Source organism: Spea bombifrons, chromosome 2, assembly GCF_027358695.1.
Source record: "Spea bombifrons isolate aSpeBom1 chromosome 2, aSpeBom1.2.pri, whole genome shotgun sequence".
In the NCBI taxonomy this organism is placed as follows: domain Eukaryota; kingdom Metazoa; phylum Chordata; class Amphibia; order Anura; family Pelobatidae; genus Spea; species Spea bombifrons.
In genome coordinates this window covers 108,537,438-108,565,245 of record NC_071088.1, presented here as the reverse complement: position 1 = coordinate 108,565,245, position 27,808 = coordinate 108,537,438, and the positions used below count along the sequence as shown (strand labels likewise).

Here is a 27,808-nt window from a genome sequence, read left to right as displayed (position 1 = left end):
TCTGCACACTTCTACTTCAATGTACTGCTTGGATGTCAGCAGTACACACACTAAAGGCAGCAGGCTTATTTCAGGCCTAATTACAGGGAGGACAGTCTGTCTCTCTTCCTCCTTCACTCCCCTGCTTAGCTCTGCTCTTCCAGAAGTTTCTTCCTAGACCCTCTCCTCTGATAGGCTGAGAAACATTCCCTAGCTTAGGAAAACTGACATATGTCCCATAGAGATACTGATTGGCTCAGAGGAGACAAGTAACCTGGTGCTGGAAGGAAAGGTCAGTATCCATGACAACCCAGCTGTAATGTTATTAGACAAAATAACTGCACTGGGTTACATAAGGTTTTGGAGTGGCTTAGTAAAAGTCCTGATGTGAATTGAGACCCTGTGGCAAGCCCTTAAAAAGGCGGTTCATACTTGAAAACCCTCCAACGTGACTGAATTAAACTATTTTGCCAGGAAGAGTGGGCTAAGATCCCTCCACAGTGATGTAAAAGAGTCATTGTCAGGTATTGTAATTGTTTCATTGCAGTTGTTGTTGATTTATAGTGTACTTTATATCCAAGGGCTTGAGACACATTTAATTGAAAATGTGTTTTTTCACCAACTAATTCCACCTTATGAGTGCTGGAACCTGGGTCAATTTTCATAATTTTGCTAATTTATGCCACCTAAACAGCATACAATTTAACAGGTAAACCTTGTTATTCAGAACAAGTTAAGCTAATCTACCTAGTGAGAGTCAAACCGTGGACAAAACCCAAATTTTCCCCTTATTCTTTCCCAATAAATTCAAAATCAAATAAAAGTAACAGAAACAAAAACATTTCCTTAAAAGCTCCAATCACCCCTTGGTAACAGGTGACTTTATTCAATTAGGTACACATAAGAATGGGTTAAATTAAATGATCACACCAAAAAACAAATAGGAAGGAACTATGAGGTGGCCTCCTGAGCGACAAATATCTTGATTGCCTAAAAGGCATTACTATCCCTTTAACAGAAGCCTGAAGTCAGGCCAGCTACCAGTCTATTACATTTTGTTAATGTTATATTTTGCTACACATCATCCACAGGACAGCCATAAACCTACCTTACGATATGTTAACGCTTTGGGGAAAACATTCCTGTTTTTCATTATTCAGCTTCGAGACCTCAATTAATGGATCTGTCACTTATATTTTATTTACTAGCAGCAGTCAGACCTCTGAGCCTTTTGATCTGACACACATTATATAAAAGAAGCACTGTACCTATAGAGAAGACGGGAATAAAACGAGACACAGCAAGTGGCCTAAATATGACTCGCGTTGCTGTAAGAGTCTTTGAGTCCTACCATTGCAATTACATAAATCCCCAGCTAACGAATACAAAATTCATTGCGGGTTCCACTCTAAACACTGTAGACATATTGTAGGAGTGAGAAAAAGCTCTCTTGGTATTTAAACAAATGGTATGCTGTTGGCTCTTGTTGATATGCTCACATTTAGCAGTTATCTCCAGATTGACTGGAACGATGCCAAGTATACACTTAGGGACTCCCAAGATTACTGTAACCCTATGTGGTCTGCTGAAGAATTGTGGGGAGGAAAACATTCTGTGGCCTGTAGTTCTCACCCCTTGAAGACAATCCTTAACGTGACAGCATGATTTTAATGTTGATGAATGCAGAAGTAAAACAGACATTTGAATACATCAGAGCCTCGTGTATTCTTTGTGGTGTGATGTTCATGCTACTTAAAAGAACACAAATGTTTAAAAGGCTTGTTTTAGTGTTCCATGCGACCCCACCAAAAAAGAATCTCAAAACCCAAGTGAAAATAGTACAGCTTAAACCTATAGGGGGAGTAAGTGGTATAATTACATTTCTGATCATTTTTGCCACAAACCATATCATCCCACCTCTTATAATATTGCATTTTAAACGGAATGAAAAGCATTACAAATGTGTGGTACTCTAGTCTAGCTGTTGTAGAAGACACTTTAATTCATAAGGACATTCGTTCTTATAAAATACTCTGGAGCCATAATCCAATGGCTTTTTTTTTTATTCACAAATTTATCTCTATAAAAAAACGCAATCAGAGAACAATTAATTTAACTTTATTTTGGTACACATTTAAAAACTGAAGAAACAATAACATCCACAAGTTTTGACTGCCCATTTTATGTTAAATAGGGCGATTACAAAAATGATTTGTCAACAAAAGCATAACAGAAGTGTAAAAAACAAACAAAAAAAACTGCAACAAAAATGGTCCTTCTGTTTCATATCTTCTATATCTACCCCCATTAATTACTGGTAACTACAGCTGCAATCGCAGTACTGTGCATTTATGATATTTTGCCCGTTTTGGAGTCTTTATAGAAATCTTAAAATAGACCTGCATATCTGCACTCTATAAAAATGTTAGCTCTCAATAATAAGCAATTATCCCTAAATTGGTAGTTCTGGGTATAAGCTTTAAACAATGATGCAGTGGACAAAAAAGTGTCAGAAAGGGAAGGGTGGTTCTGTATTGTGCTTAAAGAATGAGAGCCCCTGCAACCATGAGGTACACCCACACCCAGTTTGTAGAGCGTTTGAAAACGTTTAATGCAATTATGCCACCCTCCCTGAGGGGTCCACAGCAGCCATGCACACAACCCCTATAAAAAAAGCACACAGAATACAACTGTCAAGGCTTGGGGAAGGCAGAACAGAATGGAGTTTGCACAATTTAGCAAAACAGACTGTTTTTTGGATGTTTAGATCAGACAGTTTAAGAAGGGATAAAAAGTCTGTACATGATGGCCTCAGAACGCCATTGTCCTTTACAAGAACATGCTGCTGTTTCCATGGGAGAATTTAGTATTTAACTCTTTGGATTTTCGGAACAGTGCTTTCTTCTGAGCATCGTCGAATCGGTTGACTTGAAGGTCTTGGTCTCTGTCAAACGGTCTCCTCTCCTGTGGCTTGTTTTTATCTTCTTCTGCTTTCCGCTTCAGTTTTTTCTGGTGGATATCCATTAGGGATTTTGATCTTTTAGAATCCTATAAGTACAAAGGGACACATTCATGTAATATTCATGAAAAAAGGCAAAAAAACAACAACTTGAAAAGAAGAATGAATACCAAATAAAACTAGAAATAAACAAAATATTTTACTTCTTTAAAATATAAATGCAATCCTAATATTAAGGAAAAGGAATGTGGATAACCTTATGAAAACAAAACAAGGATGACATATGAATAACTTAAATATATTGTCCCATTAAATGAATGTGTATTTTACATATATTTTTCTCATGTGCATACTTAAGATGACTTCCACTTCATGCAAAATGTCATACTTCTAGCTACTCGCTCAAGCTTTTATAGGTCCATCAACATACAAAGGGTAGAGCATTAAGGGTTACAATACCCTTCTGAGAGGGGGGAAGAGAAAGAGAACAGCCTGCGATCAGACGTTGTGGAGGCCAATACAGGGAGGGAAATAAAACACGCATGGGATAGGCTTAACGTTATCCCGAATCTATGAAAACACCAAGGACTGATTAAGCTCTGAGTCTTTACATCAGGGGAAATGTGCAAACAAGATGGGCCAAACGGTTCTTATTTGCAGTCAAGTTCTATATTTCTATGATGGATAAAGTAGTTAGGAATTCCATCTTACTGTACCCTTTACATTAATTCTAATAAATATATTTTGCTATTTAATTTATTTTCCCAGGCAGGGTGATATCCCACTATATCAAGCCATTAGCAACTCTCCTACTTCAAAACCTGCCCAATTAATATAGGAATGGTTAAAACCAGGGAATTTAAATCCATGAGGATCCACAAGGATCTAGACAATGGATAAAAAAAATAATGAAAGCAGTATAGAGTTTTATTTTGCTATTTGCAGTAATTTTAATAATGTGGCTCTCGGATTTAAACAATGAACAACGGATACTTTTTCCATCCTCATACACTCTGCCTTCTAGCACTTACGTTATAGGTGGACACTTGGTCGGCCAGTCTTTTGTCTCTTTCTGATAATGGTAATATTTCCACTTCTTTACTGCTGGAAACTTTTGCTTCTTGTTTTTCCTTTGAAATAAAAATCACAATTGAGATAATAAATACGCCTTACGAAGACTGAGAACCCCATTGCCAGCATCTGAGAACAATTTTTATATATAAATAAATAAACATATATATATATACATATATATATATATATATATATATATATATATATATATATTTATATTTTAAGGTATACTACAGCCCTCCTTTGCACTATAATGCATAGAAAGATTCCTCAAACTCCTATCTTTATATATGACATGTCCAGTACCTTGCAGGAGACAAGTTTTAATATACATGGGGCAGTAGGTTGTACCATAATAAATAAACTCCATTTTATTTTTTTCTCCTCTATAATTACACCTACTCTCTCCTCTTGGGATAGACATTCCAACAATGCAACCAACTGCTCTGATTTGCATTTTATTTTTCATACAAAAAAAAAAAAAAAAAAGAATCCTTACCTGTATTTTTCTCTCTCTGTCTGCAGGGGTATCTGTCCAAATCGATCGGTCTCCCGATTTTTCATTAGTTCTTCTCTTAAAGGATCTTGGGCCCAGCCCAAATGCTGTCATCTCTGGGGGAAGCTCAGTCATCCATGACTCTCTGGTAGCAGACTTCAACCCATCCTATGGTTAAAAAATAGAACACATTCTCTTCCGCAATGTCAACTTACAACACATGGCAAGTCTCTTCTGTCTTAACGTGCTCATGTAACAAGACAGTATGTTCTACAGCACTGCGCAAAGATGCCACATATAATATGGACTGTGGTATTTATCACCTGTAAGAAATCAATTAAAATAATTGCACACAATGTATTATATAAGCACCCAATGCTCAAAAGGTCAGAATCTCCTTCCAGGAAGACAGCAATTTTATGATACAAGATTGGCTTCACTGGTGCTAAGTAAAAAAGCCAGAGGCTTCTGTGCAGCATATGCTAAAACTACACAAGTAGAGCCCAAGGGAGCATGTTTCAATGTCATACTCAGAAGTATTCTTATCGAATATTCACTAATTGACCGTGGAAAATGGTAGAAATTGATATGGCTCTTCCTGCGGTAGCAACTGTGATACCAAAGCCCAAATTCTAAATCTCAATACATTTAAAACATCACCTTATAAATAAAATAAGACACCTAATTATTGGTTTTGAGGTCCAGATTTAATTGTCTTAATATTAGATGCCCTGGTTCTGTAAGGAAAACAAACAAGAATAGAGAGACTGGCACTGTTACAGTTTATATAAAAGAATATCAATATTAGAAAAACGCAATGTTTCGGAAACCATATGGTTCTGTTATATTAGTATATGTTAGATACGGATTCCCTAAAGCAATTCTCAACTGTCAATCAGGTACATTTCCCTCTTGAACCATACTACCACCCAAAGTCATTTTCTACTTTGGGCATCTGTCCCCAAAGTTAAACAGTCATAGACAAAAGTTACTAACGGCATGCTTTGAAATATGGTTTTGTTCCAATTGTTTTGTTTACAACTAAAAAATATAAAAGTTACCCTCAAAACACAAACTAAAACTCTATTTCCATGCAGGATCCCAATCATCTTACATCGTCTGTCGCAGTCAGCTTCTGTTTCATCTTCAAAGCTCTGCGTTCAAAATCATCAAAAACACTGGATTTAGCCGGGCCTTCAGCAGGAAGTGGACCGATGACTTCATCCTCATCACTGGCCTGACCCTGGGGATCAATTAAACAAAACAATTAAAAGCAAATATATTATCGTTTGTCTGCTAAGCATGTGCCATGTTCTATGTTGTGTAGAAGTGGAAAAATTGGTACAACCCCATCCACCAAGTTGCCTCATTCACTAAACTTGGATTTAGTTGGTAAAATCCCCCGATATAAATAACACGTCTCGCCAAGGTAACACACACAACAAACAAGTGGGACCTTCTTCTAAAATCAGAGAAATACAAAAAAAAAAAATTATATTTAGCAATATTTCATGATAATAGTAATACATTTTGTTAATGTTCTAGAGGACCCCATATACAGTATATTTTAATATGTCTGTTTTTGGGCACTCTTATCGTGTGGATCCCAATGATGGGGCCCTCATGAAAAAAAAAAATGAAAATAACATTTTGTTAACTGTACAATTAAAAACTACAGAACTTTGGACACATGCTTATATCTAGTTATATTTACATCAGTTTATAGAGGTAGCGATGGCTATGAGATAATTCAGCTTTTATCAGGTATTAGGTAGCAACATGATAGGTCTCTACGGGGTTTTCTATGATGAAGACCATGATGCTGTACAGAAAGGTTCCAGCATTAATTGGTTCATGCTGCTATGTACATACTAGTTCATTCTGAAAAAAGTAGTCACAGCCACCACTGGTGTTTTCATTATTCTTCATCAGGGTGATCTCCCCGTCTACTGACATGCTGCTTTTGCTTTGTCTTTCACACATTTGTTTTAATCATTTCACAAAATACAAAGCGAGTCCATGGTGAAATGATAAAAATAAACTATTAACATGATTTTTTTATTTTTTTTATTTAAAGCATTACTTTGCATTTTTCTCGGTATCTGCTTTATTATTCCTCACCATTAGGTTCTCTCTCTCACTGTAAAGTTGCTGGCTATTGTGCATTGGTTCAGGCTTTTTTAGGTTCTGCTCTCCTATTTCTGTATATTTTTTTTGTGCTGTGCATATTTCTAGGTTCTGACTATACCCTAGGGTTGCCAACACATGTGCCATGGTGGCCATAGAAGCAACACAGCCATGAAAAATGAAATAGAATAAACAATATGTGACCATACAGTGTGACAGAATCCCCAAAATATACACCATAGGTAGGGTTTTTTTTTTTTTTTTTTAAATAGTATTTACTGGGTGCGCTGAATTCTTGCAATTGTTAAAATATAATACATCTGTATATTTTCAACCTTACAAACTAAATGGTCACTGCAATTTGAAACTGTCTAACGTATGCAGCCTTCTGACTGGAGGATCATTCGGTTTATACACCTCCAGGTTATGTTAAATATAGCTTTCAGTTTCAGCTCAAAGGTTTTTTTTGCCCTTCGTTTCCTTGCAGCTCCCAGAGCTGTCAGGAGAGGAGCGGTGTGGAACAGAGCTCACAAATCCAAAGTGACATCTGAATTAGCATTCCCCTCCTATACCCACACCGGGAATTACAGTCACAAATATTTCCAACTGTTCTGTAGCGACAGGACGTGTGAAAGCCACAAATTGGTTCAGATTTCCAACAACGGCACAAAACAATCAATACCAATATTATACACGGCATTTTATTTAAATGTATAATAACAAACCATATAGGTATTACAGGTAAAAAGGGGTTATAATACATTACTATAATTATGATTTACAACATTTACCTTAACAGATGTACTGATACTCTCAGGACACTCTAGCCATCACATGTACTTTAATACATATGATACCCAAGTGGTCCCTTTAAAAGAGGCCTTCCAGTCTCCCAGAGAATCCCCAAAACACTTTGACCTACAAAAGCATGAAGTATAACTTCTCAGCTGCAGCTCCCCTTCCGCTCTGGGGTCCGAGGTTTCATGCCAAACAGGAGCAGACTGTCCATGGATGGGTTTCTCGTTAGACCCCTGCCAGAAGTGTTAGCCGAGTCAGTGCTGAAGAAGACTGTTAGCGTGTGTATCATGTGCAAGGAGATGTACTCGGTTAAACACATCTCCTGCATGGAAGATGGCTGGGGGTGAGTAAAGGGACAAAATGCACATGGGGAACTCTGAAAATACATTAACGCACATACAATGCCTGGGGTGTCCCTTTATATTTTTGCGGGCCTCCCCATATGCATTTGTTTTTCTCCAACCCCATTTGTCATGCAGGAGATGAGTTCGACGAAACCCATCTCTTGCCAAGTGATATACTTAAAGCAAGCCAACTCTATGAGACCCTCATTTACATACACAGAAACCACTCCCACTGATTTCAATGGCAGCATTTTCCAGCCAACTGGCTTCTTCAAGGAGCCAATCAACGGCACAAACTTTTGAACCACAAAGGAGGCATTACTTACAAAGTACTTTTATATGATATAATTGTTCATGAGACTGCCTGGGACACTGGAGTGTCCATTTTAAGAACAGGCCCACTTGAGATCTAACCAAAACCGGCCTTGTGTTACTGTCTTTTTTTGCTTTTTGTGGAGTTCAATGGGAGCATAATTTACTTTTATTAGCCTCTCCGCCACCAATAATAATGGTTCTTTTCTTCTACTCAGAGCAATGATACTGAGGGCTGTTACTTTTCAACATTTGAGATGCTAGAATGTTACAATTAGACAGGGAACAATAACAGCCGTACAGAACATCTACTTAAAAAGCAGATCTGCATTCTAACATCTCCACTGCCACTTAGTCATTAAAAGTTAATCTGTTTTGGGTTATTTGAGGTCCCATTGTACAGGGCTGCAGAAAGTGATGGCATTATATAAAGCAATTGGTGATAATTGGGCAGCAAAACATAACTGTTCATGTGACAGCAGACAAAACAAGATTTTTTTTTGTTTTTAAAGAAACTGAAATGTGACAATTGCTCATTTACTAACCGGGTCGTCTCCTGGCCACCAGTACATACAGACACCCACATTTCCCTTTTATTTTTAATGAATTTTCCATCTATTCAGAATAGTTAAAAATGTCCATTTTGGAAAGTTATCAATTTTCACCCAATGGTGACCAGGGGTTTCCTCATCCTAGTGACAGAAGCTGTAGTATTGCAATATAAAATTATACATTTTTATTGGACTAACATTCCATTTTAAGGATGAGCTTTTGAGAGTATAAACCTCCCTTCCCCAAGTAAATTATTTATAGTTTTCCATTCTTACTATATATGTATAAGCACATATAGTTTCCCCATTCTTATGGTTTTTATACCTGCACAATACATATATATACTCCACTGTCTCTCCTCTACAGTCTATTCTACATGCCGCTGCTAGGCTCATCTTCTGCTTCCACCCTCTGTGAAACCCTCCACTGGCTCCCTATTACCTTTAGAATTAAATTTAAAATCCTGGTACTGACATATAAGGCCCTCCATGACACTGCTCCTCCGTGCATTTCTGACCTCATTAGCCAATACTCTCCTACTCGATCCCTACGTTCTTCCCATGGGCTAAGGCTCTCCTCCTCACTTTTCACCTCTTCCTTTTCCCATCTACAAGATTTCACTCGAGCCGCCCCATATCTCTGGAATCTACTTCCACTGAACCTTCAGCATTCACCCTCCCTCCCAACATTCAAGAAACATCTAAAAACCCACTTCTTCAGAGAAGCCGCAACATCTTATCTGCTAGAACAGGGGCGTCCAACATGCGGCCCGCGGGCCAAATGCGGCCCGCGAGACCTCGAGGTGCGGCCCGCGTAAGATCGGCAGTCAGGGCAACCGATCTTACGCGAGCCGCACCTCAAGCCCTGCTACTTACTTGTGGGAGGGTCTTCTGGACTGCACACAGAGGAAGCGGAGTTCACGTGACATCCTACTTCCTCTGTGCTTTAGCAGAGAAGGCAGAGGGAGGCCGCGCCCCCTGCTGAAGTCTGTAAGCGGCATCGAGGAGCTGCCTTGCAGGTAAGGAGGTGGGGAGGGTGTTTGAATGAGTGTGTGTGATTGAGGGAATGAATCTGTGAATGAATAATTATATGAATAAATGAGTGTGTGTGTGTGTGTGTGTGTGTGTGTGTGATAGCATGGATGTGTAAGTGCTGGAACCTAGGCATGATGGGACTGTGATTGCTGTTAGCAATCACACTCCTATCATGCCAAGTCAGCCAGTACATGGTGAAACCTGGCCAGCTGCCCCCCTTGTGTATTGATGCTGCCAGCAGTATGGGGTCTGCACTTACAGCCACCCTGTACCAGCATGTACTGGCTGACTTGGCATGATAGGAGTGTGATTGCTAACAGCAATCACAGTCCCATAATGCCTAGGTTCCAGTATTTACTGGATGGATGTGTAAGTGCTGGAACCTAGGCATGATGGGACTGTGACTACTGTTAGCAATCACACTCCTATCATGCCAAGTCAGCCAGTACATGCTGAAACCTAGCTAGCTGCCCCCCTTGTGTAGTGATGCTGCCAGCAGTATGGGGTCTGCACATCACTTACAGCCACCCTGTACCAGCATGTACTGGCTGACTTGGCATGATAGGAGTGTGATTGCTAACAGCAATCACAGCGAGCACAGTCCCATCATGCCTAGGTACCAGCATTTACTGGTTGCCTGGGTTGCCAGCATTTACTGGTTGCCAAGTCATATTGCTAATTTTGTCCAATTGTGTGTTACCTACTTTTATTAAAAATGTGAGTTTTTATTATTATTTTTAAAGGTGGGGGTCATTTTCCGTTTTGGCTAAGTGAACCCTGAATGTTTTGGTCCAGAATTTTCATTTTAGTTCATCCCTAGAATAAATCTAGGGAATCCTGAATTTGTAGTCGCAAAACTTTCTAGGCCCAGAAATCAGTGAGAGGAAGAGTAAAGGTTTTTTTTTTTTTTTTTTTTTTTTGTAAATATATGTTTATTGTTTTATCAGAACAACAGAACAGGAGATAAGTGGGAAGGGAAGACAAAAGAAAAAAAAAGGGAGGGGGGGAGGGGTCCATAAGTCCACAGAGCACAGGCATAAATAAAGCCCAACGCAGTGGGCCAGCATTGTCGAGCACAGGGCATTCACAGCGGCAAAAATAATGCAGGAAAGATTAAGTTCTACTTACCGAGAGCTTCTTTTCCCTGCCAATCCCTGGTGACACTATGAGAGACTCCTCCTCCGTACCTGAGATAGGGCAGGACTCAAACATTTAAAAGGCCCCTCCCCTCCTAGCACCCTCAGTGAATATCAAAGACCACACAGGAAAACAGAATCGCTGCAAAAACAAACATTTATTGAAAGGAAGGGAGGGAACAAAACGTGTCACCAGGGATTGGCAGGGAAAAGAAGCTCTCGGTAAGTAGAACTTAATCTTTCCCTGCCATCCCAGGTGACACTATGAGAGATATAACAAAGAAGAAGGGTGGGAAACAAAGACACTCAGGGGGAAAACACTGCCCCAAGAACCGTACGACCGAACAGGGCATCCTCCTGAGCCATTTGATCGAGTCTATAATGTCGAACAAAAGTACTGAGAGATCCCCACGTAGCTGTTTTACAGATGTGTTCAGGCGAGACAAGACATCGTTCAGCCCATGAAGTGGAAACTGCGCGGGTAGAGTGGGCACGAATCCCCGGAGGGGGAACCCCGCCAGCTGCTGTGTAAGCTAAACAGATAGTAGACACAATCCATTTCGCCACCGTACGCTTAGAAATGCCAAGACCTCTACTGGGACCAGAAGAGGCTATAAACAAACTAGATGATTTGCGCACAGGCTGCGTGCGTTCCAGATAAATAGAAAGACATCTTTTTAAGTCCAACGTATGGAGCGCTTCTTCTTCTGCCGATTGAGGGGACGAGAAGAACGTAGGCAACACAATTTCTTGGTCCCTGTGAAACGCCGTCTGTACTTTGGGTGAGAATTCCGGGGGCAAGGCGAGGATGACCTTATCCGGAAAAAAACGCAGAAATGGTTCTTTCATAGAAAGGGCCTGGAGTTCACTGATACGCCTCGCAGAGGTAATGGCCACCAGGAAGGCCGTCTTCAGAGACAACAGGTGTAGGGACACTGATTGAAGAGGCTCAAAAGGTGGCAACATGAGCCTGCGAAGGACCAGGTTCAGGTCCCAGGGAACCATCTTGGAGACAGGGCGAGGACGAATACGCACCATAGCCTTGGAGAAACGCCTGATGATTGGAACAGAACTCAAATTAAAGCCAAGTAAAGCACTAATGGCAGCAATCTGAACCTTGATGGTAGAAGGCTGAAGTCCATGGTCAAACCCCGTCTGCAAAAACTCCAGAATAGCAGCTGGAGAACACTCTGAGGGAAGAATTTTCCTGGATCCACACCAGCTACAAAACTTCTTCCACACTTTAATGTATCTGATGGATGTGACCTTCTTACGACTGCGCAGAAGAGTTTCCGTAACCGACTCAGAGAAGCCTCGAGACCTCAGAATCCTCCGTTCAACCTCCAAGCCGTCAGCTGAAATACCGCAGGATTTGGATGAAGGAACTGACCCTGGTGAAGCAGGTTTTCCCAGGCCGGGAGCCGTAGGGGTGGTGTGTGGCTGAGTGAGACTAGGCCTGCGTACCAGACACGCCTGGGCCAGTCCGGGGCGACCAGAATAACTGATGCCCGGTCGAACTTGATCTTTTGCAGAACCTTGGATATCAGAGGCAATGGAGGGAAAACATAGGCGAGGTTGAAACTCCAAGTCTGGGCGAAGGCATCCACCGCCAAAGGCTGGTCCCGAGGATTGAGAGAAAAGAACGCCGGAACTTGAGCATTGTCCCTGGAGGCCATGAGATCTATCTCGGGCATTCCCCACCGTTGGACAATCATGTGGAAGGCTGCCGGATGCAAAGCCCATTCGTGGCTTAGAACAGGAGTTCTGCTTAGAAAGTCGGCTTGGGAATTCAAAGCCCCCCGAAGGTGAACCGCAGACAAAGTCATGAGACGTGATTCTGCCCAAAAGGAAATCCTGAGAGCTAGACGCAGTAGGCGAGGACTTCTTGTACCCCCCTGCTTGTTGATGTAGGCGACAACCGCCCGATTGTCGGAACGAAGCAGGATGTTGCCGCCAAAGAGATGCTTTTCCCAGTGATGAAGAGCATTCTCCACTGCCAGCAGCTCCAGGCAGTTCGAGGGTAGGAGCTGAGTGGCAGGCGACCAGAGACCTTGAGCAAAGTTGTCCCGATAAGTTGCCCCCCAGCCTGTACTGCTTGCGTCCGTCGTCAGGAGCTCTTTGGATGACCAGGCCCATCGTCTTCCCGAGGCCAGAGTATCTCGCAGGAGCCACCAGGAGAGGGATGCCTTGACATGCGGAGGAAGACGAACCAGTCTGTCCAGAGCGAATGGATTCTGTTCCATCAAATGAAGAATATGATTCTGAAGGACCCTCATGTGAGCCAGGGCCCAGGGAACTGCATATCTTGCTGAAGTCATCTTGCCGAGAAGAGACATACACCGCCTTAGTGGACTTTTTCGTGCAGAAAGCACCTTGCAGGTTAGGGAGTAAATACCGCTGATCTTGCTCGAAGGAAGAAAAGCTTTTCCTTCGCAGGAATCCAGGTGAAGGCCGAGGAACTCCAATCGTTGAGAAGGAACTAACTTGGACTTCTCCCAATTTAGAATCCAGCCGAGATCCTGAAGCGTCTGGACCACCCGGGACAGGTGAGACTGAAGGAGAGTCGCTGAATGCATGTGAATGAGCCAATCGTCTAAGTAAGGGATGACCGAAATGCCCTGACGTCTGAAATGGGCCACCACCACTGCAAGGAGTTTTGTAAACACTCTGGGGGCTGGAGACAGTCCAAATGGCAGGGCTTGAAATTGGAAATGACTGATTCTTGAACCCCAAGGAATAGCTATCCGCAGAAACCGATGATGGGAGGGATGCATAGGAACATGAAGATACGCATCCTTTAGGTCTATGGAGACCATGAAGTCCTGGAGGTTTAGAGAGTCCAGTGCTGATCTTATGGTCTCCATCTTGAACCTTAGGAAACGAAGGTGACGGTTCAGGAAACGTAGGTCTATAATGAGACGAAACCCCTTTGGTGACTTTGGAACCAAAAAGACCCGAGAATAAACTCCTTGACCCTGTTCCTGCCGGGGTACAGGAATAAGGACTTCTGTCTGTACAAATTGATGGACAGCAGACAGCAGGAATCCCCGCTGTTCCAGGTTCTGCGGAAGGTGGGAGATCAAAAACCGGTCTGCAGGTTTGCTTTCGAATTGCAGTCGATAACCCTGGGATATGATGGATCTCACCCAGGAATCCTTGGTGATGAGGAACCAATAGTCCATGAAATGCCGAAGTCTTCCTCCCACCGGGATGACTGACGAGTCATGCAAAACCTTTGGGATCCTGGGCCGCTTTGGGGAAGGCGAACCTGTCGTGTCTACCTCTCTCACGATGGAATCTGCCCCGGAAGGCATGCTCCCTTGCAGGGCGAAAGAAACCGGAACCATAACCCCTGGACTGGCCTGGAAAGTATGGACGAAAGGACTGCCGCCTCCTGGGAGCAGTTCTGCGTAGAGGCATCCAATGTTTATCCCCAGTCGTCTTCTCAAGCAGGGACTCCAGCTCCTCGCCAAACAGAGACCCTCCTTTAAAAGGGATATTTAGCAGTCTATTCTTTGAGGCATTGTCAGCCCCCCAGGCTTTAAGCCATAAGGCCCGTCTGGCCGCCACCGAAAGTGCAGAGGCCCTGGCTGACATCCTGACATTTTCAACCGAGGCATCGCAGAGAAAATCCACTGCCAATTTGAGAGCAGCAATGTTCTTAAGGATAGTTTCTCTAGGCGTTTTTGCCGCAACCTCCTCCTCGATCTGTGACAGCCAGATTTTAACAGCTCGAGACACTGAGGCAGATGCTATGCCAGGTTTAAAAGCAGCAGAGGAAGCTTCAAAAGATTTCTTAACAGCTGCTTCAGCCTTCTTCTCCATCAGATCCGAGAAATGAGAGCCATCCTCCAGCGGCAAGGCAGTCTTTCTGGAAACTTTCATTACCGCGGTGTCAACCAGCGGAGTTGCACAAAATTTTTCAAAGTCCTCCTCAAACGGAAAGAGGCGTTTCACCCGCCTAGACAGGTTAACCCTCCTCTCTGGATGATTCCACTCCTGCTTAATGATGTCGGATAAGGCAGGGTGCACAGGAAAAGAAGGTGACTGCTTGGAGAAGCCGGCAAAGAAGTGATCCTTCTTAGGCGTCGCAGTTTCCTCCAAGTTCATGGCAGACTTTACCGCAGAAATGAGAGTATCAATCTCTTCCACCGGGAACAAATAGGAACTTTCCTCTCGGATTTCACCTTCCTCAGAAGAATATTCCTCCAGCTCAGGATAATCTAACTCGGAGTCAGAAAATTGCTGGTAACCCAGGAGCGATGGTTCCCGAACTGCCGGAAGATGGGAAGGAGCAGGAACCGATTGACGAAAAGCCGAAAAGGTGGACTGCATCTCCTCCTTAAGCCAGGCCAAAAACTCTCTCCCACCAGAGGCTTCTGAATCCGCAACGGACTTTAGACAGGCAGAACAGAGCTTTTTCTTAGCATCCTGCAGAGGCCTGTGACAACCAGAACACTGCGCATGTTTTGATTTAGTTAAAGCCTTTTTAGGTCTCTCCTCAACAGAGGGAGGCTCAGAATTATCTGGAGCAGACATAATCAGACAAAATGCAACAGCACCGTCAGAAAAATATATAATAATCCATTGTTAACTCACCACACCGCTTAAATAGCTGCAAATCAGGCTACAAGCTGCAACAGCAGCAAATCTGGCGCCAAAATTTTGAATTGACATGAAAACGAGGCTTGGAACGCATACCGGACATGCCTGCGAACCGAGCCGGAAAAAACCGAGACGCCATCTTTAAAAAATGCTGAGACGCCGAGCCGCGGCGTCTAGAAACAGCGAGCGGCAGTGGAAACAGCGGGGAGCTGAGGGAAGGAAGCCGGACGGAACACCGCACCGCCAGGGTAAGTAAGCGCCGGGCCGCGCAGCACCAGCCACCGGCTAAGGTGCAGAGGCTACCCCCACCCGAGGGGGCTTAGCCCTAGGGAGAAACGGCTCAACCTAGAGCCGAAATAAAATAACAAACGGGAGACGAGTCCTCCCTACCTGATGTAGGGCAGGAAAAACACTGAGGGTGCTAGGAGGGGAGGGGCCTTTTAAATGTTTGAGTCCTGCCCTATCTCAGGTACGGAGGAGGAGTCTCTCATAGTGTCACCTGGGATGGCAGGGAAATATAACACATTGCATACCAAAAGTAAAGCAATATATGCGTACATGGGCAACAAAACCGCGGCAGCATACATCCACCCTGGCAGAAACAATAGGTCGAATAGAGGGCCTCAGGGGCCAATCAAAATAGGACAAGATGGAGGAAAGCGAGGGGGCGCAGAGATGTAACATCCCTGACAAAACAAGGGAAGGACACGGGGAAGGACGGCACACAAAAAGGGAGACGAGAAGGTAAACAGGAAGGAGAGAGAGAAGAGAGAAGAAAGAAAAAAAAAAAAAAGGGGTGGGGGGGGAAGGGTGCTCCCAGAAACCAGCACAGCGCCCCACCCCGGAAACGACCCCTCACTCATGCAACAGGGCTCGAACGTCGGAGCTCCCAACATATTCCAGCCAATAATACCACGTCTTCCGATACCTCTCACTTTGATCATCAGAGGACATGGCCAACTCCTCCAGAGACCTCACATGCTCCACCTTCAGGACCCACTCCCGAAACGAAGGTGGCAGAGGATCCTTCCAGTGAAGCGGGATTAAGGCTTTCGCTGCGTTTAGAAGGTGAGGCACTATCGACTTCCTATAGCTAGAGACCGATTGGTCAGTATGATGCAAAAGGAAAAAGGCTGGCGAAAACGGCACCTGACGGTCCGTGAACCGGGGCAAAAGCGAATGGATCTGACGCCAGAATGGAACAATCCTCGGGCACTCCCACCATAAATGAAAAATTGTCCCTACCGCGGAGCCACACCTCCAACACGAATCAGGTACATCCGGGAAGGCAGCATGGAGAACATCAGGGGACCTATACCAGCGGGTCAGGAGCTTGTACGAGGCTTCTTGCAACTTAGTACTACGTGAGCTCTTATGGGTAAGGAGAAAAATCTTGTCCCAGTCATTCGGGCTTAGAGAGACTTGCAGTAGCTGCTCCCAGAAGCCTTGAAAGCGCAGCGGGACAATGAGTTGCGTCCGTAAAAGAAGTTGATATAACAACGAAACACCATGCGGAGGGAGGGAGGAGCCAGTGCATAGGAGCTCAAAATTAGTAAGAGCACGCGTCATGGTATGTTTGCGAGCCGATTTAGTGAAGAAACTCAGCAATTGACAGTAGTGAAATTTATCGAGAGTGGAGGGCAACCTGCCCGGTATAATCGCATCCAACGGCCTCAACCTGCCATCAAGTAAGAAGTCGGAAATAGGAGCCCTGTCCGTCAACGTGGTAGACAAAAAAGGGCCAGCAGCCTGTCCCTGCGGGAAGTCAGGATTATTTCTAATGGGCGTCAGGGGTGAGGGATACGTCGTCAGAGAGTGTGATAAATGCAGCGAGTGTAACGTGAGAAGCGTAGCTTTCACAAACGGGTGGGTGCGGGCAAAAGCTCGGGAATGATGGCGCGGCAACCACAGGAGATGATGCAGGGGCACAGAAATTCCCTGGGCCTCAATGTCAACCCACAACTTGTGTGCAGGACGGTGGGACCACTCCAGGGCCCGCAAGAGGTGGCAAGCCTGAAAGTACAGGCGGGGGTCCGGCAGACCCGCGCCTCCACTCAACTTAGGCCTGCACAAGGTCGCAAACTGGATACGAGGGCGCCCACGAGACCATATGAAACGCAAAAACAGGGAACGTACCGAAGCGAAAAAGGCCCGGGGGATCTCTATCGGGAGAGACTGGAATAAAAACAAAAGCTTAGGCAGGATAGTCATTTTGAGCGTATTAATCCTCCCAAACCATGAAATATGTTGAGGAGACCATGCGTCGAGGTCCTTCTGAATAGTAGACAACAAGGGAGGGAAAAGAGTAAAGGTTTTTGTGTCATTTACTTTATTTTAATCTGCATATTTTATTAAAGGCCATATTTTTTGTCACAGTGAAAAATGAGTGCGGCCCGCACACGTATACAATTCTGATGAAGTGGCCCACTGCAGAAAAAACTTGGACACCCCTGTGCTAGAACTTCCTTGTCATTGATGCAACCCCACACTACCTCTCACCCTTTCTCTGTGCCTTATGTTTGTCACCCCATTTCCCTCTAGATTGTAAGCTTGTGAGCCGGGCTCTCTTCACCTAATGTATCAGTTTGTCTTAGTCTGTCAATTCTTGTGTTGTCATACCCCTTGAATTTATGTATTGTATTAAGCACTGAGTAAACTGTATATAAATAAATAAAAGATAATATATATATACATACATATACATATATATATTTTTTTTTTTTTTTTAAACACCGCAGAGGTGTTAAAAATTTTGTAAAGAAATTCCTGCCAGTGCCTGCAAATGATGATATCAGTTATTATGCATTTTTTCTCCCAGATATGTTGGTACCATTAGATTAACCCGTACCCTGCTGGTAACCGTTCCAAACCTCCAATAAATACGAAAATTATTTTTGAATGAATGCTTCCCAGAAATCAAATATTACTTGTAGAGTGACCCATATACTGCTACAACACGTAACAGCTCTGTATAACATAATAGCAATATGTTCTAGTTTATAGTAAAAATGCAATAATGTGATGCTTTCTTATCATAGAAATTATGTAAAAAAGTATTATATTTTGAACATTGCAACTACTGTAACATTTTTAAGTAGGTCTCTGCATCGGTATCGTCTTAATCCTGCCAAAAATAAAGTTCTGCACGTGACTGAGTTTGCAAACCTCAGAAGGCCCTCTTAATGAAATATCTATTTAGTTAGGTTGCCATCATGCCAACGAGCAGATGGAAAGAGCGATCACATTAACATTGCATTTGCCTATTAATCCCTGCTCACCAAGAATCAGTCCGCAGCTTCTATTGAACAAGGGGTACGAGGATATAGTTAAGCTATAGCCAAATGTAGTGCATTTCATGTGCACGCTCTGCATTGGATTCCAATTACATCCAACAGATGGCTAGTGTGTCCCAACGGTGAAATATCACTTAGCTGGAGTGGAAAGCTAAAAATGGGAGCTTGTTGCTCCAAGTTAAACTGATGGCAGCCTACTGGCATGAACTGAGAAGTCCCCAGCTGCCACGCTATAAAAGAGTTTGTAATATTCTTTTAAGAGCGAGGTCTGACAGCAGACATTAACCATCATTAAATGCCAATTAATCGACCTCTTTCTCAATTCAGTTTTAGTACCCTCATACTTAAGATACTAAAAAACCTGTATATATGCAGAATTAGGTCTCTAATATACGCAACTAATGTGCTCATGCAGAAACCAGATCCGCATCAACTGAATTAATGTGTATGGAGCTTGGGGAATCAGATCAACAAGGCCAAAACACAACCTTTGCCGCTGTTCAGAGCTTATTCCTGTCTGAAGTCTCAGATGTCTGAGTTTCAGAAGAGGTCTCATCTGTGTATACACATCTGTTCACTGCTACAGCGCCTAATTTGACCCAAATCACTTCGTAGGGATATTTGAAACATACGTTTATCGATCACCTATTTTCTTTTAAATCACAAGACCTTGTCCCCTCAAAAGGGGCAGATTGCCATCTTGCTGGAGCCACACCATGAGATAGTACTGATAACTAAACGTTGAAGCAAGGTAAATGTATCACTAGATGGCCATCCAATGCAGACAGGGCACAGGAACGATGTTCCAACTTTCTGCCTAAAGCTTGATTCAAATATAGTCTTCAAAGAGGAGTCACATTTAGCAGATACCAGTAGTGAAAAACAAAACTGAGTAACACAAGCTAAAGTCAAACACAAGTGACAATTTAATTTAAGTGATGGACTTGTCCCCCTCACCAGCTCAACACTATCCAGCAGCCCCTAACCTCACCTCCCCACAACACCATTTGGCAGCTCCTCTCCCGCCTATGCACAACACTATAAGCCAGACTCTTTCTGACAGGAACATTTTCAGTCATGTCATCCAGGACACGAATAAGAGTCCAATCATAGCGTACTTTAAGCCTCACCCAGCGTAACAGAGAGATGGTTGAGAGAGAAGTCCAGGTACCTCTTTAAAACACAAACACTTTTCCCTAAACATAGTGTCAATTGAATGATACGATAATGTATCTGAACTTACATTAAATGTTCTCCTTTTATTCGATTTGGATTTCATATTGTACTTTTTTAATGTAAAAGGCTTTAATAACTACTGTAATCGGACGAGAACTGGGGGTTATTTATTTTTATGAGCAAAAATGTGCACCTTTCCTGTCAACGTTATACATATAACAAGCAAAACCCTCCAGCACTTTGTCATTCTCATTATCCGCTTAGTTCCGATACCCATTTACACAGCCACAGGGATTTCTCTAATGAGATCTACAGCTGCCCATCAGTGAGTGGCATGTATTACTTCAGATCAGTGATTTCGTGTTGGTACATATCCAAGTCATGCTGACAATTCATTTAAGAATGCTAGAATCCACATTCAATGATCTCATTAAAATCATTAGTCAGTGATTAGGGCTCCAGCCCCCCACGTGGAAATCTAAACAAAAAAAACTTTATCCAAGTAGCAAACAGATTGAATAAATCATGAAAGAAACGATTACCAGTATTTGACATTTAAAAAAAAAAAAAAAAAAAAAAAAGTTACAATGGGGCTCCTGCAAACTACTGAGCAGATCCCATGCTTTTCCTTATACCCTTTGCCCAAGGGATATTACCCCCGCATTAAATGCTTCCTCTACTATCCACAACAGCAGGGGTTATTTTGGGGGAATGTTTCAGACCATAATCCCCCTCAACACAGGGGAAAATTGCTACCTTAGTTGGTATGGGGCCGATTCATGTGACCTAAGAAGGTTCAGCTGTGACATTTGGCACAGAAAGCAGTTCTGTAGACAGCTCGGCAGTGGACCTCTGCTCTGTATTGGACATGGTAGGTTGGCCCAGGGTCTCTATGGCCATGTTTAAAATTACATGACAGTTTCACGTTTAATGTGAAGCCGTTAGATACAGAGATATGATTACATTTATTTAAAAATACTATAGCTATGTTTCAATTATTTGTTATAGAGGCTTTAAAAGTAACAAACGTAATTGCCTTATATCCTCGCTCCAAGGGTATTCATTATGTATTATCAAGTCCCAACCTCAATGAGCTTCTCCTTAAAGCAAAGCCGAGCAGGCCCTGTGCATTGAATAGTTAATACGAAGAGATTATATAAAAGTCTTCTGCATGACTTAACTATATGTCACGAGGATTCAGTCCAGACCTTCTTGAAGGCATTCACTGACATTAATAATGGATAGTAATGTCTTTCAACTAAAATAGTAAACTTTCCTGCTTTAGTGAACACTCCTGCCTGGCTCCAGAAATCAAGTAACTTCCAATAAAGCACAAGACCAACATGAAAGGCTAAACTTAGTCTGTTTAATTGTGTATATACACACACACACACACAACAATGGACTGTCCAGTGGGGAAGACGAGCTGGAGATGGGGACAAACCAGCTGCACCTAATCCATCTTGATAACCATTTGCATGCATGGTAAACGGCAGATGATATAAGGCAATGGCTTTATCAGCATTAAACCTCTATCTCTCTCCTTCATAAGTTGGAGAGAGGCAGAGAAAATGATAAAAACGCTGCTGGAATAATGCCAATGATCCACCTGCAGCTGATCAAGAAACCAGGACTGCTATGCGATTAGCAGGCAGGGACTCAAATGTTCTCATGCTGCAAAATAGTGAAAATACAACAAAACACATATACATGATATATATATATATATATATATATATATATATATATATATACGCCCATGTGATGACCACAAGACTTCAATCAGGGATTGCGTCTAGAACGAATGAATAAAGTAATTTATCCTGCAATGTTTGCAATGACCAGACTAGTCAATGGAAGTAGGTCGTATATAAAATGAACACAGGGTGCCTTGTACAGGCAAATGCTGGACAATTTCAATACAAAAGCTCACGTAGAAAACCAGCTATGCAAGTCCTCAAAGTGAAGCCCAAATCCTAACTAAACAGAAACGCAAACCTGTCAAACATTTCCAGGGAACAGATCCAGGGCAGTGTTTTCAATATGAGGAACTGAGTAGAAGAGCAAGACTTTGTTTAAGGGAAAATCTTGGACATCTGTCATTTATGAGCACAAAATGTTGCTTCACTTGACATGTGTTATACAAGCTATTATATAGACAATGTGACATAGTAAGCAACGGGGAGATGATTTGTGCACAAGTACCAGACAAATCATGTATACAGGGGGCCTGGATGGAGCAAATGGAGAGCAGGGGAGCCAATGCTCATCTCTCTCTCATCAAAAAGTCTATGCCAGACTGGATGTGTGCAGGGCCCAGTTCGGGATTCCTATGAAGCCTGCATCAGGGGTAGGTGTTAGACATTTAAACCCCCTGAAGCCTCACAATCAGGGAGACTGAGGGGGAAGTTAGTAAATAGTAAATGTTCTAGCCCAATGGCTACCGTGTGACTTTGTTGAACAGGGCCCTAATACCATTATACTCCCAGCGCATTTTCCTGATAGTGGCTTGATGCCACTCCAATTGGGGATGAGGTTGTCCCTGTGGTGTGCACCAAGGCTCTGCCCTGTTGCAGATGCCCTCCAGGAGGCCAGGTTAACGGAACAGAAATCAGAGAGAAGCAGAAAAAGAAAGAAGACGGAATAAGTAGAGGCAAGATAAGTAGCAGAGCCGCGGAGAAGGAGACAAGGGAGCGGTTGTCAGAGAAGGTAGGGAGACATTGAAAGAATCCATGAAAATTTGGAGCACTCGGCTTTGTTTTAGTTTGTTTCATTGGGGTCCCTCCTCATTTTCAGACATTGGTACGAAATAACGAAATTGGCAAATTTCCTTAAAATTCGCATTAATCCAAATGCAGTAATATTTACTACATACTATTTTCAAAACTTAAAAATACATATCGGCCCAGTGTTTTCCTGGCCATTCAAAAAGCTTCCCTGCTTCTGTTGCTTTTTTAGTTGCAGACATACAGATTCGTGTTTTCAGCTTCTCGATTCCCGTATATCTCCTTACAGGCAATGATCCCGGCAGCTGTCATTTTTATTACTAACCATACAGCACTGTCCTAGTGGTTATGGTAGCCAGACAGAGCATCTGGCTCAGACTTGGACAGAATCCACACATTAGTTTGTGGATACTGGCCACTTGGTTGCATTTTCATCAATTAGAGAGTATACTGGAAAAGAAAAGCATTCATTAAAACTAAACCATATTGCACAAAACAAATGTATTCTGTGAAAGTTTTGTTTCCATTTGCAGGTTGAAATTCTTGATACCTGCTGTGACAAAGGACATCGATTTAAAGATTTGTGTTTTATGTGATGTGATCAGCCCTCAATAAAATGCGTGATCAGCAAGTTGGAAAGCAAAATGGCGCCTCTCAATGGTTTTTCAGCGAGGGTGAATTAAACGTACCGTGGTAATGGCGTAAAATGTAGTTCATGTTTGCCAAATCTCATCACACATGACCACATGGGTAAGGAGCAAAAACCATAAATATACAAAGGATAGGAGAATTATTCAGTGAATGTGCCCTGCTGATGCAGGAGTTTTATGACAAATTTAAAACAAGACTTTCATTGAAAATAAAGTGAAGAGGCTCAGGCTGCTTCCGTCTCTATCGCAAAGTAACAAGCAGCAATAAGAATGGGGAAGAAAGAAACAGACTAAAAGGTTTTCACCGACAGATGGAAAACATTCTGGCACTAACACGGTAAAAGACACCAAAAAAAAAAAAAAATTATATATATATATATATATATATATATATATATATATATATAAAGTATATAGCACCAACCGCTGTGTTAGTAAATAACAGGAATACTTAACACCCTGACAACAAGTAAACATCAAAATGTGCTAAAGTGTATTGTAATGGTTTCTGGTGGGTGTCAAAGCTGGAAATGGATATCTGAATAACTGAAAATGGAACTTCAAATGAAAATAACACATGATAGATGGTTTTCAGTTTCAATTAGGTTACCAGTCCTTCATAATTCACGTAGTGTCACCTACTAACAGGTGAAACGAGGCTTTTCTACTGAATTCACCGGTCATTAAGTGGGATGGTACGTTTGTTTTTTAAACTCTTCACAATCGCTAGTACAATGAAAGCAGGCGACAAAGTACATCACTATTGGTAAGAATGTAGTAATAATGCCATAATGCTAGGATTTGTCATGTGAATTACTGTCAGTGAATCACAATTAAAGTGCCCAAGAACTCTAAGGAACACTTATCTTAAAAGGAAATACATAAAACATATTTTCTCTAAAAGAATGTTTACTGTGGAAATTATTTGCCTTAATGTAGCTGTAAGACTTTTTTTTGAGTATTCCTTTGCACCACTACGTACAAGGAGGATTCTGAAGTCTAGAAGACCATGACCGGCACTTACCCCTTCCCTGAAGCCAGAAGGATTGCAGGATCCACCATGATCGGGACTGTCCTCACTATCCGAGTGTTCACGTTTGAAGCCAGGCGGTAAGGCAGGACCTATAACAGGTCTTAAAGAAAGATCTTAGTTAGTGAGAATACGAACAAATATCGGCTTCATCGAGCTACAGCACTCCATGGGCCAGGATGACATGTTCTCACATTTATCTATAACTGAGTTTGTATTGCGTGCTGTTTAAGTATAATTTAAGGATATTTATGTGCAGAATTGTACACTTTCATTTTGCACTTTTGGTCACAACACTGTTTAGTACTCTATAGACCCTTAAAGAGAAATAGTCACAAATTGTTAATTTTATACTGAAGATGGCATCTAACTTTCCTTTCAAGCGGAGCCCCCAAAGGATATTCTATTAGACTTTAGTTCTTCATCTGGGAGGAACTGTTGTCTTTGCAATATATCTTTCCCAATAATTTGTTATAGTTCCTCTATTTTTAATAAAATGGTAAATGTAAATAGATTTTTACAATACACACCTGGATCGCTGATTTATACAATGTATATTATTAGTTGATCAAATTTTCCTTGATGATCCAGTTACAGCTGAATAAGGTGTAAATTACCTGCCAGAATAACTACTATTTAATTAATGTGGTATAATTCTCTTGAATGTGTCATGCTGGCTGAAAAGATGGTTAAGCGCACCGAGTAAATGTGAAATGTGTTTATTGTTCAGGCTCGCATTATTACGCATGGCACTACGTAACATGGAAAACTTAACATGAAAAATACCTCTCGGGGGAATCAGAATGTTTTTTAAATCCTGGTGGAAGGGCTGGCCCAAAAAAATCATCTTCCTCTTCTGCTCGAGATGGGCTCAATTTTCTGGAAAGAGAAAAGCAAAGCAATTGTTATAACCCATAACTAAGACCACTTACTTCTAATAGAGCATCAAAAACTAGAATTTAAAAACAGAAAGTATGCCATATTTGGCAACATACATAGTTTCCACTCTTTCATTTCACTATTCACAACACCAGCAAGTTTTTCCAGCAAGTAGGGCTGAGCTGACCATGTAAAATGCACAATAAATGTGTAAGAAGACTGAAGAATTCTCAATGATTTCATCATAAAATAACTATTCTAGCTATTCTGCAACAGAAGCTCGCTGGTGTTGAACTTCATAATGCATAATAAGTTAAAGGAGCTGAAACTACAACTCTCCAGCAAATGCTCCTGACAGCGTTCCCTTTAGTGAATAAACCTGTGTTGCAAACCTGAAACTTTTAGGTATATATCCTAAAAAGAAAGAAAAATAAATTCTCATGTACTATGTCCCCAACAGAGAAGACGTACTGAAAAAAATCTTTGCACATATGATGGAAGCAGATACGTTCTTGGGTTGCTACACTGATATACATAGACACACAAAGGTGCAATGTGCATACATACATGCATGCAGGCATTCACACAGAGATATCACATAAAAATACACAGACACACATAATTCTATTCCAGGGGTGCCCAAACTGCAGCCCTCCAGCTGCTGCAGGACTACATCTCCCATAATGCTCTTTCAGCTAAGGGGTTGGCCGACGAGGATCGCAGATGTAGTCCTGCAGCAGCTGGAGGGCCACAGGTTGGACACCCCTGTTCTTTCAACTCCACACATTACTTTTCATTATTTAGATCCAACACTGGAGGGTTGCTCCAGCAAGAAGGGTAAAGCTGGTCCTGTATAAATGAATGAGCGAGAAAACTTGGAAGGAATCTCAATTGCTACAGTTCAGTCTGTAGAAGTGAACTCTCTAGACGTTACACCCGTTAGTGGACCCGTACATCCCCTTGTATGGCTTTCTAACACTTTTTAACACTTAGAAAGCCATACAAGGGACTTTATTCCACATTATGAGTAGACCACTTAGAGCCAAGTCCGTCCCCCAAGTAAATGACCTTCAATCATTATTAAGGATTACCTGTGGCTGTCTTTGCTCCTCTTACTTGTACATGGTCCACTTTTATCATGCCAAGGGTTAGGTGTGGAGTCCTGATCACTGTCATCGCTAGAGTCAGTGCTGCTGTTACAGGAGTAACCAGGAGGCAGTACAGGACCTGCAACTGTATATATAACAAACCAATCTTACCATACTTTCAAGAAAATGCACGACGTGCCAAAATATAAAAGCATTAGTTGTAGCATTTTTTCCTGGCAATTTTTTGTCGTCAAGCTAAATTAGAACGAAATAGTACGTTACCGTGCCAACCCTCCCTTAAATCTCTACTTAGCTTCAGCCCATAGTTTCTGATGGGTGGCACTACTGCTGAACCGGCAGCATAGTATCACTGGGCTATATGTTTGTGCTGCAATGGTTTTGCCAAGAATCATATGCTGAGAAACAAAAAGTCAGACGGTGCAGACATTATCTTAACACCAAACGGCAGTACCTTGGAGAGAAAAAAAAAAAAAAGTCCTCTCTCCTATGAAGAATACGGAGGCCATTTTTCTTTTAATTCATTATAAATTGAGCCTGCAGATGCTGCTTTCACACCTGCTATACCGATAATGATAAACATTCCAGAGACCTCAGAGGTTCTAAAAGCTGATGTGATTGTCTATGTTGGCCTTAGCCCACGTTCTGCCTACAGGCCGTCTTGCACAGCCGGCATTAACCTTAAAGGGTTCCATGTATAAAGTGGATATAGAGGCAAAAGGTGATCCTTGTTGACCTTATTTGCATTTGCCTACCCAGAATCCCCGGTGGTTGTGGCAGCACCATGGGATTTCTGGGGGGGAAAACAAGCCTTCTGGCTTGTCTGGTAGAGGTGGATAAGTGTTTAATAATACTTCTACTACCCCTAAAAGAATTACAGAGAGTATACGTGTACAATGTATTCATATCACTCCGGGCACAATACTGAACAAGGAATCAAGCAGGATCGCTTCAGAAGCCATTGCTTCCCTACTCTCAGGTTTTCACTTTTTGCTTAGATTATGAAAGCAAATTTAGTAAAGATGATACCTTTAATGGCTAAGTGATGTACAGTAGATTGCAAGCTTCTGAGACTATCTAGGTCTCTTCTTCAGGCATATTATACCCTGTATAGTATTAAAAGCTTGCAATCTATTATACGTCAGTTAGTCAACAAAGGTATCATCTTTGCCAAACGTGCTCTGTCTGTCTGTGGCTAACACGGTACCGCTTTATACCTGGTTAGATCATGAAACGTGAAGGCACCCAGGCAAAACACCAATCACAGCAGTACCCATCTAACACCGCTCATTATTGCACACAGGTAATGGCGCCATCAGATACCAGGGCCTTGTCTATACGTTCTATCCGCTCACCTTCCTCCGTGTCCTCCTGCCCCTCACTGTTCAGGAACCCAGGCGGGAGCGCCGGACCGATCAACTCCCGGGACATCTTCAATTAGCGACTGTTTCGCGGTGACGTCACTACACAGCGACAATATCTCCGGCGCATGTTTTTTGCGCATATGATGGCAGCCGAACTTTGGGCAATGT

At 42.3% G+C, this 27,808-nt stretch overlaps 1 protein-coding gene across 1 annotated transcript; it reads right to left on the bottom strand.

Annotated features, from left to right (window-relative positions):
• Positions 1 to 2,763: 2,763 nt before the first annotated feature.
• On the bottom strand, positions 2,764 to 27,788 carry GPALPP1 (GPALPP motifs containing 1). The gene is made up of 8 exons (XM_053455483.1): positions 27,632 to 27,788; positions 26,262 to 26,403; positions 25,078 to 25,170; positions 24,286 to 24,394; positions 5,623 to 5,751; positions 4,512 to 4,676; positions 3,970 to 4,068; positions 2,764 to 3,027 (listed from the first exon to the last, which is right to left on the bottom strand). The coding sequence occupies exons 1-8, from the start codon at positions 27,705 to 27,707 to the stop codon at positions 2,809 to 2,811; spliced, it is 1,032 nt and encodes a 343-aa protein (XP_053311458.1). The 5' UTR covers positions 27,708 to 27,788; the 3' UTR covers positions 2,764 to 2,808.
• Between the last annotated feature and the right edge of the window lie 20 nt (positions 27,789 to 27,808).